This window comes from Megalobrama amblycephala, linkage group LG14 (assembly GCF_018812025.1).
Source record: "Megalobrama amblycephala isolate DHTTF-2021 linkage group LG14, ASM1881202v1, whole genome shotgun sequence".
Lineage (NCBI taxonomy): Eukaryota > Metazoa > Chordata > Actinopteri > Cypriniformes > Xenocyprididae > Megalobrama > Megalobrama amblycephala.
In genome coordinates, this window is record NC_063057.1 from 27,011,548 (window position 1) to 27,027,850 (window position 16,303).

A 16,303-nucleotide genomic window follows, 5' to 3' on the forward strand; every position below is an offset into this window, starting at 1 on the left:
GTTTTAAAACACACCTTTTAGGCTGTTTTTTTAGGTTTGTGTTTGTTATTTAAAATGAAATTTGCGTTATACATAACATTGTGGAAAGCAGTGATGGAGTGTACATGGTATACGAAGAATTTTTAGAGAAGTTTTTGTTCAAAAACCTACTTTGTTGGTTTTACTTTCATGCATCGGGCAGTCCTTATTGTGGACATTATTGTGGAGTCCTGCTGTATATTTATTTTTTAAATGTTTGTTCTTTTCAGCAACAATCTGTCTTTATGTTCTGTAACATTTCTTTTAGATAAGATGAATAGAAAAACTGTTCCTGTCTCCAGCTCTACCTTAAGACGGAGGACCCGTGTAGACGTAGATAAAAGACTTAAACAAATTAGGGATGACTACATAAATTTGACTGACTTTCAAGTGACAACAGAGAGGGACCTTGTAGATGTCAATAGAGAGCTTTCTGAAGAAAGTCCAGACAATCAAGCTTATTCAGACACTGCAACTGGACTAGTCTTTAGTGAGGAGGAAGGTGGCATGGAGGTAGATGCAGACATACAGGAGGGTTTTGTGATTGGCAGCTGTGATAGGCCGATTCAGACATCTGATTCAGAACATTCAGAAGATGAACGGCCTGAGACATTTTCACTCTCTGACAGTATTTCCAACTGGGCCATACACTTTGGCATTTCTTTGGTTGCTTTGACAGCACTATTGTGCATACTTCGCATTTGCCATCCTGATCTTCCAAAGGATGCTAGAACCCTCCTTAGGACTAAGACAAAGTACACTATTCTAGAAAGGGCTGGGGGACAGTATCACTATTTTGGTATTCTGTCATCACTTAAGAATATGCTGTCTAAATACCTACACACACTGGCTGACGGATTCACTTTGAAGTTGCAAGTAAACATAGATGGACTTCCTTTGTTCAAGAGCTCTAGTCTGCAACTGTGGCCCATCCTTGGTCTGCTACTGAGTGTTCCCATGAAAGAACCAGTAGTCATAGGTTTGTTCTGTGGACCAAAGAAACCAAGCTCAGCAAAGGAGTTTCTTGGAGATTTTGTTGCTGAGTTACAACAGCTTGAGAAAGGTTTTGAAATAGAGGGTAAGACATTGAAGCTCGAACTGGACACAGTAATTTGTGACACACCAGCAAGGTCCTTTATTAAAAACACAAAGAGCCACAATGGCTACCATGGTTGTGATAAATGTTCTCAGCCTGGAAAACATATTAACAGACGCATGACATACCCATATACAGACTATGCCCTAAGGACAGATGATTCATTTGAAAACATGGTTGATGAGGTCCATCATCATGAGGGGCCACATCCATTTCATGGCAGCAGTGTTGGCATGGTTTCTCAATTCCCTCTAGATTATATGCATTTGGTTTGTTTAGGTGTGGTTAGGCGCTTGCTGAATATTTGGCTCAGGGGTCCTCTGAATTTCAGAGTACCTGCAAACATAGCAGATAGAATGTCTGCTAAACTAGTAGAAATGCGTTCCTATATTCCAGTGGAGTTTGCCCGAAAGCCCAGAACGCTGAGGGAATTAGATCGCTGGAAGGCCACTGAATTTAGGCAGTTTCTGCTGTACACCGGACCTGTAGTGTTGGGTACCTTTCTGGACCGAAATATGTACAGCAATTTCATGCTGCTGTTCTCTGGTACTGCCATTTTAGTAAGTCCTAGACTGTCCTGCCACACACAGTATGCTCGCACCTTGCTTAGATCTTTTGTTTCTCACTTTGGTGAAATATATGGCAAAGATCAACTTGTTTATAATGTACATGCTTTGGTTCATCTGGCAGATGAAGTACAACGACATGGTTGTCTTGACGCATTTTCTGCATTTCCCTATGAAAGTTACCTGAACAAGCTAAAAAGGCTTGTTAGAAAACCAGACTTTCCCCTTGCCCAAATTATTCGTCGATTGTCAGAGATGAGAATTACTGACACTCCTTTAAATGGTACCTCTTTTAAAAAACAGCATTTTGTTGGGCCACTTGTAGATGGACTGTCAGTGAAAGCACAGTATGGTGAGATGGCATGTGACAAGTGGACGGTTAAAGTTTCAACCGGGGATAACGTGTTTGTCATTGGTAATGAGATTTGCATCATACATAACATTGTGGAATGCAGTGATGGAGTGTACGTAGTATACAAAGAATTTTCAGAGAAGTCTTTGTTCTTCACATACCCATTCAATTCTGAATATCTGAATATTCATATAATTTCACAAACATCAGATACACTCAAGTGTGTTAAAGCTTCAGAGCTTGTCCAGAAATGTGTTGCTTTACCTCATAGGGATGGTTTTGTGGCCATACCCTTATTTCATACATTTTAGGAATGTCTCACGCTACAGTGAGAAACAACAAAAACTCCACAGGTTAAAGGGATAGTTCACCCAAAAATGAAAATTTGATGTTTATCTGCTTACCCCCAGCGCATCCAAGATGTAGGTGACTTTGTTTCTTCAGTCGAACGCAAATTATGATTTTTAACTGCAACCGCTGCAGTCTGTCAGTCAAATAATAGCAGTGGATGGGAACTTCTACTATAAGAGTAAATAGAACTTGCTTAGACAAATCCAAATTAAACCCTGCGGCTCGTGACGACACATTGATGTCCTAAGACACGAAACGATCGGTTTGTGTGAGAAACCGAACAGTATTTATATAATTTATTACCTCTAATACACCACTATGTCCAACTTCGTTCAGCATCCTGTTAGTGAGGTCAAAAAACGCGTTCTGATGACGGAAGTGATGTCTCGCCCATATACTTCAATGAGTGCTAGACATTACTTCCGTTGTCAGAGCGCGATCAGACCTCACCAACCGGAAGCTGAACGAAGTTGGACATAGTGGTGTATTAGAGGTAATAAATTATATAAATACTGTTCGGTTTCTCGCACAAACTGAACGTTTCGTGTCTTAGGACATCAATGTGTCGCCACGAGCTGCAGGGTTTCATTTGGATTTGTCTAAGCAAGTTTTATTTACTCTTATAGTAGAAGTTCCCATCCACTGCTATTATTTGACTGACAGACTGCAGCGATTGTAGTTAAAAATCATAATTTGCGTTCGACTGAAGAAACAAAGTCACCTACATCTTGGATGCACTGGGGGTAAGCAGATACACATCAAATTTTCATTTTTAGCTTGTATGTTTTTTCCTAGGGGAGAATGATAGTGGTAGTATTGATGGTAGTTTTAGTTTGTAGTAGTTAGAGCTCTTGTGTTCATATATTAGCAGTAGAATTGATGCAGTTGCACAATAGTTTTGACTGGACAAGTGTTTATGCAAAATTAGGAACAGACACAGTGACAAAAGACATCACCATGCATCACCACAAACACTGCAGTTTGAAACTGGATAACAATTGTCTGTAAGTACTTTGTGTAGTGAGTTGCTTGTGTTCAAAGTCATTTTTATTTATACAGTACAGATTGTTTCAAAGTAACTTCGCAGTAAGTTGACAGTTCATTGTTGATTCAGTTGAGCTTAATAAGGCCACATTTGAACTGCAATTCCGATTTGTTGACCATATTATATTTTTATTGGATGACCAGCTTACATCTTCTTTTTAAAAGTGACCCACATGCAATTACACTATGCACTTGGTAACAAAAGGTAGACGTACTGACCCAGAAAACCTTAGGCTGAAAAGAAAGTAAAAACGGCATAATCAGCAAAACATTGGGTCTCATTCACTAACAGTTCTTCTCACAAAAACTTTCCAGCTAATTCACAACACATTCATACGCCACAACAATAATTGATTAATAATGATGGCTATATAATTTCTTTTATTAATAACAATTGTTTCAGATCTTCTTGAAACAAAAAAAGTTATATTTCTGTGTTGCTGTTTGTTTCTTTCCTTCCTTCTCGGTTAAGGATGTTCCACTTAATCGAGTTCCTGATCAACAAAACGGTAGCAGTGGTGCCACAAACGTGGTGCAGAGATGGAGTTGTCTATTGGCCAAACTACCGAAATGATGAAAGAGTAAACAGGGCAGTGAAAAATTCGGAGGAGCCGGGACCTGACTGGAAAACATATGATGTCAGAGTTATTAAAACATGTGGTATGCTATTTATTTATTTTTTAAAATGACTATTGTAAGCAAATATCAAAATATTTTGACCTTATATAATTGAAAAAAAAATCCTTTTAATCAGTGTCATACTGTTCTGTTGTGTATAATGTTCTTTTTTGCTATGATAATTTGAAACTACTGAAGTTTAACACATATTTAATTTTAAGATGACTACTTTGAGGCACAACGACTCTTAAAGAAATCTCTGATGTGTAACACATCAGATCTACAGTCTGAAGAGGAAGAGGAGGAGATAAGACCAAAAAGAAGGCCAAAGCCAATGTTAGTATATACATATATTATCCTTTATATTCTACATTAACTTTTTGGCCTCTATATTTTCTCAAAAACATAATTTAGTATAAAATCAGAATACTCTTAACACAACTACAACAGGATTGCCATGACATTCTCAATCAGTTACACTAATTTATAACTTAAGTTCTTAGGCCAGTGAAAATGTTTTTGTAATTATTAATAAGAGCAGATCAAGAGTTTTAATTTTCAACCCTGATTGTTGTATTTTTTTCAACCCACTTTATAGTCATTTCTTTGGAGACACAGATAATGACAGTGAGGAAGAAGGTCATCCTCATAAAAAGAGAGCCAGGGGTCCAGCCAAACTCTTAACCGAACCACCAGCTCCTGTTATCTCGCCACCAGCTCCTGTTATATCAACACCACCTTTTATCCCAAGTAGCAGCACACCTGCTCCTCTTCCACCCACTTCACCAAACCTCAAACATGACACACTTCTTACACACATATTACTAGACTAACCTAATTAAAACAATGATTACAAGAGAAAGAAAATGCATAAGGGAATACAAACATATAATGCATTGAATCCAACATGTTAGTAATCACATCATAGCATGTGTTATTCTGAATATAGTTTAAAATGATGTTTCAATGATTGTCCATTTGAGATTGAGTCTATAAGAATAGGGTCTATAAGAGTCACTTGTGACCGGGTCAAAAGGGATTCCTAATCAGGGGATGTCTGTGTGGATCCATTGTGCTTTTAGGTCCATTAATTAATGTTTCCTGTTCCATCCGATAATACAAGAGGTTTTTGTGAGAGAATCAATAGTTTTAACATGATCAGACCCCACGTGATAGGTTTTGATTAGTTTACTGCTGATGAGCTGAGAGGTTCTCAAGACAGCCTTCTTTGTTAAACGAAATCACGTCATCACTTCTGTTAAGGCTGGAGGTCTTGGGGTCAGGAAATGGACCTGTTGGTCAAATGAAGCTTTGTATGGTCACATTCCTGGTTTATAAAGTCATTCGGTAAGTTCTGTCGAGTGATGCCCTACACTGGATTCATATCTGTTTACTTGATGATTTATGTGATGTTTCTCCTGGTATTGGTTTGTCCTTTAGCACCAGCTGAAGGAGACGCAGAGGTCATTCCAGCAGAGGATCCAGCAGAGAGAGAAAGATCTTCAGCAGCTGAGAGAGGCTGTGGAGTCTCATAAGGTGAGTCTGGAGAAGAAGAGAAGTTTGAGAAGTCTCAGTCAGGACTCACTGAAGCCACTGTGTGATTGTGATGTGTGTCCTAACAGCGCTCTGCACAGACAGCAGTGGAGGACAGTGAGAAGATCTTCACTGAGCTCATCCCCTCCATTGAGAAAAGCCGCTCTGAGGCCACACAGTGGATCAGAGATCAGGAAAAGACTGCAGTGAGTCGAGCTGAAGGACGACTGGAGCGACTGGAGCAGGAGATCAATGATCTGAGGAGGAGAGATGCTGAGCTGGAGCAGCTTTCACACACACAGGATCACATCCATTTCCTGCAGGTAACAGAGATCTAGAAGAACAGGATCATAGTACGGTCACACAAAACGAGACATGAACACACAACTATGAGAAAAACTCATAAGCTGCGTTCACACAAAACATACACGAACATGCAGCCGGTGAACACTCACAGACTGCGTGTTCACACAGACCACGACATGAAAGCGTGCGGCAGGTGCAAACAACCGAGTGCTACACAGGACATGACAACACAAGAGCGCCTGGCCAATGAAAACATAAACCAAACACTCCAAAACACATGAGACAAGGGCGCACGGCGAGTGAGAGACCACAAAACCTGTGCACTCACAATAAAGACAGAACAGGGAGCGCGAGTATCTAAACCCCGACATGAAACCGAAACTGAACTAGACATGAGTGCCGGGATTCGTACACCATATCCCCAACGTGAAACATGACATGCAGACAAGAAAAAATTGCCAGAACCCTGACAGTAAGGCTGTATAATAGCAATGCTGGGTTAGGGTGTGTGCTAAGAGTCCTTGTGAATTCCAGAGCTGCTCAAAAGTTATAAATAATGGTTAATCTACTTGTTGCTTTTGATCTGCTTTACTGATCAAATCTTCTCAACCCTGCCACGCCATTGATGAACTTGATCTGTTACATTTTTTTTTGTCAGATGTTTGTTCATCCAAGTGTTTTCCTAGAAAGTTCACATAGTGTAAGTTAAAAACGCTAGAAATTATAGCTCTAACATGATATAATCAAGTCAAGTCACCTTTATTTATATATAACGCTTTTTGCAATGCAAATTGTGTCAAAGCAGCTTTACAGTGATAAGTGGCAAATAATTATGAAAAGAAAAGAAATTAAGGATTTTGATGAAAACATTCCAGGATTATTCCCGTTATAGTGGACTTCAATTGGGCCCAAACAGTTGAAGGTCAAAATTACAGTTTCAGTGCACCTTCAAAGGGCTTTAATACCAGACGAGAAATAAGGGAACTGTAATTTTGGGGCCAATCGAAGTCCACTATAAGGAGAATAATCCTGGGATGTTTTCATCAAAAACCTTAATTTCTTTTCGACTGAAGAAAGAAGGACATGGACATCTTGGATGACATGGGGGTGAGTAAATTATCAGGAAATTTTTATTTGAAAGTGAACTAATCATTTAAGCTTTGATTTCTCTTTTCTGTAGAGTTTCCAGTCTCTCTCAGCTCCTTCTGAATCTACAGACATAAATGATGATCCCTTCAGTTTTCTCTCTTCTTTTGATGGCGTGAGAGAATCTGTCCTTCAGCTGAGAGACAAACTGGAGGATTTCTGCAAAGAGGAACTCAAGAAGATCTCTGACAGAGGTAAAGTCCTGGAGATTCATCTGCTCTCAGAAATGATCCTCCATCATCTCATATCATGTAGAACATCATATCAGAAATGTCTTAGGAACGGATGCAGGGATCATTTTCTCTTGACATGATAATCACACTCTTCATGTCTGTTGATTTCCACAGTCACTTTCACCAACATTGTTCCCAGGACCAGGAACGACTTCCTACAATGTAAGTCACTAAGAAAACAAGCAGAAAAACTCACTGAGTGGTTCATGTTCTTCCTGTAGAAGGTGAAAGAAAACATGACAGAAGAGTTTTGTAGTTGATCATGTAAATGATGATTTACACAGGATATGCTGCTGACATATTGAACATTGACTGCATTTATTTGATAAAAAATACAGTAATGTGAAATATCCCTATGATTTTAAAGAACCATTTCTATTTGAAATAATTTAAAAATGTAAAATAACCATGTGGAATGTGTGGAGGTCTTTTATATCCACAATTTTTGATGAACAGAAAAATTTAAATAGAAATATAAAAATGTGATTAATTTTAAATTGATTATAATAGAAGTGTTTATTAACATTATAAATGTCTTCACTGTTAAATTTTGTACTGCACATTTTGCACATTTACAAAAATGGGACAGAGAGCATAACTATATCATACTTAATAATATCCAAAAAAGCAAGATTTGAATGGAATGAACTCGTGACTTTTACAAATATGTAAATCAGGACAGCACTGAACTAGGGATTCGACATATTTTTCAAAACAGGATATCTTCTAAAACTAAGCGCTAAATAGGATTATTTTTTTCACTGAAAGCCAATTAAAAACATTCATCCAAGATTTAGATGAATTCTTAAGTTCCCTTTCAGTCATTCTCTATTACCTCAAGAAAGGTGGAGTTCCCTTGCATATTCCCCATTGTGGCACCCTCCATGGTGGCCAACAGGAGAGGTCCACATCGGCGGGTAGCTTGGGTGCCCTCTGGGTCACAATCCCCTGCACACCGCAGCCAGTAGAGCTTCCAGCGGCGTGTGCTGGTCCATCTAAACGATGTGTACCCGTCGTTTCCTTCAGGTCTCCAGCCAAAGACCAAATGTCGATCGCAGCATCAGAGGGTGAGCCTGAACTCTCTGTGGATGAAGATTCGGCTGTGCTACCCCCTATGGGGATGGTAGTGTTGTCCAAATCCGATTTGGAAATGATGGCTATGCTTTCCTAGGCCACCAAGAGCGCCGAGTAACTACCCCTCACCAGCCTCAATGGCGGAGCCCCTAAAGGTTACATGCAGATTGCTCCTGTGGAGCAGGCCGTTGCTATGCAACTTTGTCCTAACTCCACCAAAGGGGGCAATCCATGTCTCCCTTCCCGAGCCTCTAAGTACTCATCGGCTCTGACCAGCAAGGCTTACCAGGCTTGTGGGGAAGCGGCCTCTGCTTTACACGCTATGGCATTGTTGCAGGTTCATTAGGCCAAGGCACTGAGGGACCTGCACGACAGTGATTGAGGCCCAGTTCTTTGTGAGCTTCGTCCCGCAAAGGACCTCGCACTTTGTGTGATGAAGTTTACGGCGTGGTCCCTGGGTCATGCTGACCAAGCTGTCCCTGTCTTCCTGCGTCTTCGCGAAAGTTGCAGACACAGTCCTTGTTCCCATTAGAGAACACAGTGAATGGCTCATTTCAGCACAGTCCCGGGATCAGTTGTGCGAACACAGGGACTTGGTGCTCAGTCACCTCAGCCGGTTGGGTTTTCGAATCAACTGGGAAAAGAGCAAACTCTCCCCTGCACAGAGGATCTCTTTTCTCGTATGGAGCTGGACTCGGTCGCCCAGACAGCACGCCACACAGAAGAGCGTGCCCAGTCAGTGTTGAACTGCTTGAATTCGGTCAAAGGCAGGACAGCGGCCCTACTGAAATTATTTCAGAGGCTCTTGGGGCATATGGCAGCCGCAGTAACGCTGCTCGGCTTGCTTCATATGAAGCCACTTCAGCACTGGCTTTAAGGCTGAGTCCCGAGATGGGCGTGGCAACACGGCATTTACCAGGTGACAATCACTCAGGTCTGCTGGCAAACCTTCAGCCCAGGGTCGGACCCTTTGTTTGTATGGGCAGGAGTTCCTCTAGAACAAGTGTCCAGGCATGCTATGGTTTCCACGGATGCATTGACCACCGACTGAGGTTTCAGGCAGTTTCAGGGATTTGGACGGGTCCGCAACTGTAGTGGCATATCAACTGCCTCGAGTCGTTGGCAGTATGTCATGCACTGAGCCACCTAAAAAAGCCAAGACAGGGCAAATACATACTGATCCGTAATGACAACATTGTGACTGTTGCATACATCAACCGTCAAGGTGGTCTAAGCTCCCGTTGCATGTCGCAACTCGCCCACCATCTCCTCCTATGGAGTCAGAAGCATCTGAGGTCACTTCATGCCATTCACATCCCTGGCATGCTCAATCATGCAGCCGAAGAGCTCTCACGACAGCCTGCACTTTTGTGAGAGTCCATCCCCAAGCAGTCCAGCTGATATGGGACCATTTCAGAGCCGCACATGTAGGCCTGTTTGCCTCTCCAGACTCGTCTCATTGCCAGTTGTTTTACTCCCTGACTGAGGGGACCTTCAGCATGAACGTGCATCCAGACCTCTGGAGACTACATGTTTGGTCCCTGGACGGGATGCGGAAGCTCTAGATGACTTACCCCCAAGGGACGTGAACCACTTCTGCGCAAGCGACGTCTACGAGACGTGTATACGCTTTGAAGTGGAACCTATTTGTTGATTGGTGTTCTTCTCACCGAGAAGATCACCAAACTTCAGTGCCGTGATTTCCTTCCTGCAGCAGGGGTTGGAGTGCTGTCTCCCTCTACCCTGAAAGTCTATGCTGCCACCATCTCAGCCTATCACGATCCAATAGAGGCTAAGTCAGTTGGGCAGCATGACCTGATCATCAGGTTCCTTAGGGGAGATTAAATCCACCTCCCCATCCTTCCATAATCTCTTTGCGCGGAGCACTCCAGAATGCCCCATTTGAGCCCTTGGAATAAATAGAGTTAAAGATCTTGTCTATGAAGATATTACCCCTGGTTGCATTGGCTTCCATTAAGAGGGTAGGAGACCTGCAAGCATTTTCGGTCAACAAATCATGCCTAGAGTTTAGGCCAGATGACGCTCATGTTATCCTGAGACCTTGGCCCAGATATGTGCCTAAGGTTTCCACCACTTCCTTTAGGTGGTGAACCTGCAAGTGCTGCCCTTGGAGGAGGCAGAAGCCCTAGCTTCGCTGTATCCCGCCCGTGCACTGCGAAGGTACGTGGACCAGACACGTAGCTTCAGGACCTCAGACCAGCTCTATGTCTGTTACGGAGGCCAGCAGAAGGGAATGGCTGTCTCCAAGCAGAGGTTGGCCCACTCGTTGGTGGATGCCATCGCCTTGGCTAATCAAGGTTGCAAGCTCACACACAAGTTTTGCATCTTGCTAGGCACTGGTGCATGGCGCCTCGCTGACAGATATCTGTAGAGCTGCAGGCTGGGCAACACCTAATATTTTTGCTAGATTCTATTGCCTACGTGCCTACGATAGCCTCCCGTGTTCTCACCTCAAATGTGTAGAAGACACTGAGTGGCCCCTGGCAAGTGTCAGCTTGCTGAACCAATATATGCGCTTATATTCTCCAGAGAGTCCTCCATCAGCCGGTTGTGGTGTAACGTCCGGCACCAAGCCTATATTTCGTTGTATCCTTGAGAACCGGGTCTAGTCTAGGCTGGGTCCCATATGTGTGACCCTGAGGGAATCCCATATGTGTACTTTTCAGCGGTGCTCCTAAACAGAAGCCCATGTCTTTCCCTTGGGAGAACCCATCTCTTGTGAGGTTGGAGTCACCCCTGTACTTCCATATGTAGTGTAACCTTAAGGGGTTTGTCCATATGTCGTCTCCACGTAACTACTTCAGGGTAGGATGTGGTTCCACAGCATTCCTTCTAGGATGTAATACTAGTTATATTGTTTATATTCATTCTGCTGGTAGTTTTGCTGTATTACCCTATGTTTTAAGGGGCTTTTTTGTGATATCTAGCAACCCTTCACCTGGCACTTTAATGAAGTGCAATTTCAGGAAGAGTGCAGAAGAGCAATAGTTACTGTTAGTGCCAATTAGTCGGGACTTATTTAATAAAATAGTTTAAATTATACACACCTTGTAAGCTCATTTTTTACTCTAACCTGCTGCCCCTTAGCCTTTCATATTTGCCTCTTCGGTGTGAGCGTGCACATCTTTTGTATCATTAAAATGTTATTGGTATATGTGACCATCACGTTGACAGATATTTAGAATAAAATAAAGTGATTATCAGCTGGATCCGATCATGGATGGATGGATTTATCCTAAACAGGATTTTGTAACAGGTCTTTTTAACCTTTGAGGCAACAGATAGAAATTTAAAGAAAGCTCAACATCACCAAAGGCTACAACACTGAAAATCACCAACAATAGGCCTAAATGCTTAAAAACTTAACATAAACTAATTTATTAATTATTGGTGAATCAATTTAATGGATCCTTGTTGAATTAAAGTATCAGTTTGAATGGCATAAATATAATAATAGGCCTAATTATAATAAACACAAAATAATTTTTGGGGAGGGGGTGAGGCTATTTGTTGGATAATGATAATTTGAACAGCATATCAGACAGATTAATAATTCCTGATTCTGATGTGTTTTCTCTCCATCAGATTCCCATCAGCTCACTCTGGATCTGAACACAGCACATAAATACCTCCGTCTGACTGAGAGGAACAGAGTGATTACTGTCACTGCCACAGTCCAGCCGTATCCTGAGCATCCAGACAGATTTGATATATGTCAGGTGTTGTGTAGAGAGAGTGTGCGTGATCGACGCTGTTACTGGGAGATTGAGTGGAGTGGAAAACATGGTGTGTATATATCAGTGTCATATAAGGCATCAGCAGGAAGAGACGGGGTGAGGAGTGTTTTTTTGGATATAATGATCAGTCCTGGAGTTTGAACTGCTCTCCCTCCAGTTACTCATTCATGCACAATAACAGAAAGACTAAACTTCCTGTAGAGCCCAGCAGCAGTAGAGTAGGAGTGTATGTGGATCACAGTGCAGGAACTCTGTCCTTCTACAGCGTCTCTGGAGACACAATGATCCTCATCCACACAGTCCAGACCACATTCACTCAACCGCTCTATCCTGGGTTTAGGGTTAATGTTGGATCATCAGTGAAACTGTGTTGATAAATCAGAATAGACTGTAGAGAGATTCTACCCATAATGCTTTGAGTTACATGATAGATCAGTAACAGTGAGATGTTATAGATTCTCTTATTTTCTCTTCATTATATTATTATTACAGTTGAACTTCTGTCAGTGAACTAACGTCAGAATAAATGTGCGTAATGAATCCTCATATAGACAGTACGATCTAGGAGTGTCCCGACAACGGATTTACATAGTCGAATCAGATTCGAATCAGATTGGGGGGGCTTGAAAAACAGCAGTCCACTAGATAGTGCGCACAAACTCTTTCCGCGCTCAAGGCCAAAGGAGTATCGGCTACTTTGAAAGGTTCGCGTGCTCAACTGTGCACGAGATGGAGAGGGGCGCAGAAAATAAAGTAAGGCCTACACCTGCACCTTAACTTTTGTTTTCTCTTACACTCAACACATAGAAACAACTTTCTAATAAAGCAACCAAACTGCCTATTAAGTGATAGATGAAACTGACAATGATTTTTATCTTTCTTAAACTGAAATGAAAGGCAATGTGGATAAACATTCACAGCCACGATGTACAGAACACCACACAAAGATATAGAAGAAAATGAATAAAAACATTTTGGATCAATAAACCTTAAATATATATATATAAATAACTGCAGAAAGGCCACACTGCATTTGATAGATATGCATTTCACATGTCAGCAATCAAATTAAATCGGCTAAATTACCTGTGCAAGCAAGCTTTAACTAATCTACAGTGCAACATCGATGCACCGAGAAAAAAAAATTCAAAACATTAATTTACAGAATTGAATTAGAACAGAATATACCGTTCTAATAAATTAAAATAATTTAAAAAATGAATGTCATAATCAAGTGCAAAATGCCTAAAATGCCAGGGAACATATATTCAAAACACATTAAGCCACAAATAGTTAAATTAGATAACCCAGAGTGATTAATAAATAAATTAAAGTTAAAGAAATTATTAAAAAAACGAAAGTATAGCCAGAATTGTCAACTTTTGTCTTTTTAACTGCAGAGACAATAAATGCTAAACTGGAGTGGCAGTCTTTTTAGCTAAACATTCACAGCATTCAAAAATCTAATTAGAACTGGCTGAAATGTTTTGAAATCACTTGTACCCTACCTGATTGAGAGAGAAAAATCCAGTCTTTCACGCGATCTGCCTGTGTCCGTTTGGGTCTTTTCAAATAGCGCAATAACGTTGGCCGGCAGAAGCGCGCCGCAGTGTTTGTCATTGTTGAGTACTAGGACATAAGCTGTTGGCACAACTTGCATCATACATTTTTCTTTTACCATTTCAAAGTGCATCCAATTCTACACTTTAGATTTTCTTATCCCAGACACTGTTAAAGATTTAATCCCTGCCGCCAAGATGCTCCTCTGTCGGTCACGGATCATGGAAGTGAAACTTAAATCTGTCACAGGGGTGGTTGGATTTATTCACGCACATTAAAAATATTTATTAAAAGCTTCTTTCTTTTTACATTTTTATTTACAGCATTAACATAATAGGCTGTGTATTAACCTATTGGGAGAGAACTGGTACATCTATGTAAAATCAGATATTGAGCACCCCCATCTCGTTTCATAACACCTCTGCGAAGATTCGACTGTGAGATTGATAGTCGAATCGACCTCCTCCTATCGAAGCTTTGAATCGTCGACTCTTCAGGGTCACCCCTAGTAAGATCAGTGTGTGTTTGTGAGTCATGATGCTTTTCTCAAGATCTGTTTGTGTTGATGGAAATCACAATCATTCAGTTCTTATTGTTGTGTCACATTAATTTTTTTTTATTATTACTATCAAAATTACCTTTCATTAAAATGAATCACACACAAGATTTATTAAAAATGTTATTCAATAAAATAATTTGTCATGTAAAATTGATAAATGTTGGTTTATTAATAAATGTAAAATATATCAACCCAGATTATCTGATCTTGCTTTAAACCCTTGAGAAAAACTCCTAGAGTCAGACGCTCTAACGAGGAGGCTAAAGGCTGCAACCTCTAACATCAGTCGCTAGAGCATCTCTTGAGACCAGAGTGAGGTTTATTCTCACACAGCGACTAATAGCTGGCCTCCGTTACACTCACCCCCTAAACCTCACTCCCATCCGGGTCATGGCACCAATTTAACCCCTCTACCCAGGTTCTACTCGCCCCGCTCTGTGCGGTTCTCGAACCTGGGTATCTTAGACTTGTTGTCAGCAAGTGTTGGAAGTCAATATCTGAAACTGCTGTAAAGAGCTGGTTGTCTGTAGCAATCATTTCTGTTTAGTAGTGCTGTAGTACTCGAGTCCGGACTCGAGACGTTTTTCTGTTGTCTTGGACTCGTCTCGGACTCTGTGATATTTGCACTCGGACTTGTCTCGGACTTGGTCATTGGTCTCGCCACAAGTTCTAGTTGGTCTCGACCGAGTCCAGCTTTTCAGTCTCACTTCTTACTGATTCCGAGCCGATCTTTTTTGTTACCAGCGGCACAGGCAGTAACGTCAGCTGCGCATTCTCGCTCTCTTCTCTCACGGTGAAGTGACACACACTCGCGCGGGCGCCTCCTCTCTCTCTCTCTCTCTCTCTCTCTCTCTCTCTCACTCACTCGTCTCATTCGCTCCGGTTCCCGCAGGTTTTGCGCTCACACTGAAAGTGCGCGCGCGCGCGCCACTGATTACCGCTGATCAGTGGAGCGAATAAGCCACGCTCAGTCTCAAACAGAGACAGAAGTCAAACAGAGTCACAATTACCAAAATGAGTGGCTTACTGTGCTTAAAAGATCAAATACATACAAAATTATGTCAAAATGCTCGTCTTGGCAATTATTCAGATAAACAGTCAGTTTTGGATCGTTAAATAGCTAAGAGAACGCATGTTGTGTAACAGTATTGGGTCCATTCATAAACTCTTAAAGGGACAGCAGTCCAATATTCCTGCTGCTGTCTGTCATGTTATTTAAAGAACAAAAGACAAAGAAAATCACTTTCTGCTCTTGACTGAATACGTTTTTAACTTTAATGGTAAGAATAAGTCTGTATTTAATATTTACAATAAAAAATACAGAAATTAAGGTAACCAACGTGGATGTATTATTTTACATTTGATTACTTTAATTTCTGTAGTATTTCTTATCTAAATAGAAACCTACTTAACCTGAAAAAACTTAGTTTCATAGCTCTCTATTCTATTGCATTTATTTGCTGTTTGGAATTTTTTTTATTTGTTCTTATTTTATTACTGAGTTTTAAAATAAAACTTTGCGTTGAAGAAAGGTAGATTTTTGTTTGTATATGCTGTCAATTATAGTTCTTAGAAAGAAAAAATCAGAATCGGCAAAAGTAGGTATCGGCAGATCACACTATCCAAAAATCAGAAATCAGAATCGGCCAAGAAAATTGAAATCAGCGCATCTCTAGTTCAAACGAAAGCCACAGCAGAACTGCGACTCATAAAACATTAATTTATTTTATAAAGGTATTTATAGAGGTAAAAAAAGCACTGTAATGCGCAATCAGTTTAAAGGGGAAAATATTGTCCCTTAATGGAAAAGGTTTGGACTGCAGCAGTCTAAGTGGAAAAGAGGGGGTATGCAGAAGGGTCAGTGCTAAATGCCTCAGGGTGTACGCGACTGTAAAATGTTTGGGAACCGCAGTTGTAGAGAATTTAAAAATGTAAATGTAAAATTATTATTTTAGAATCTAAGATATGCTGTCTCTCACATCACATAAATGATCAATAGTTATGTACGAAGGTCTTGAAGAGGATTGTTTTTTTCTGTCTCTGTCTTGACTGTCTCATTTGGACTCGGACTTGACTTGGACTCGAACCT

At 40.9% G+C, this 16,303-nt stretch overlaps 2 protein-coding genes across 2 annotated transcripts in view; both read left to right on the top strand.

Annotated features, from left to right (window-relative positions):
* Positions 1-2,436, top strand: part of LOC125246278 — a 5,819-nt gene extending 3,383 nt beyond the window's left edge. The window contains exon 2 of the mRNA XM_048157219.1: positions 287-2,436. Coding sequence (XP_048013176.1) covers positions 292-2,343 — 2,052 coding nt within the window. The 5' untranslated portion in view covers positions 287-291 and the 3' untranslated portion in view covers positions 2,344-2,436. The remainder of the gene's footprint in view (positions 1-286) is intronic.
* LOC125246308 (tripartite motif-containing protein 16-like) overlaps positions 1-15,374 on the top strand; it is a 398,598-nt gene extending 383,224 nt beyond the window's left edge. The window contains exons 2-6 of the mRNA XM_048157259.1: positions 5,486-5,581; positions 5,668-5,901; positions 7,065-7,224; positions 7,378-7,425; positions 11,944-15,374. Coding sequence (XP_048013216.1) covers positions 5,486-5,581; positions 5,668-5,901; positions 7,065-7,224; positions 7,378-7,425; positions 11,944-12,236 — 831 coding nt within the window. The 3' untranslated portion in view covers positions 12,237-15,374. The remainder of the gene's footprint in view (positions 1-5,485; positions 5,582-5,667; positions 5,902-7,064; positions 7,225-7,377; positions 7,426-11,943) is intronic.
* The last annotated feature ends 929 nt before the right edge of the window (positions 15,375-16,303 follow it).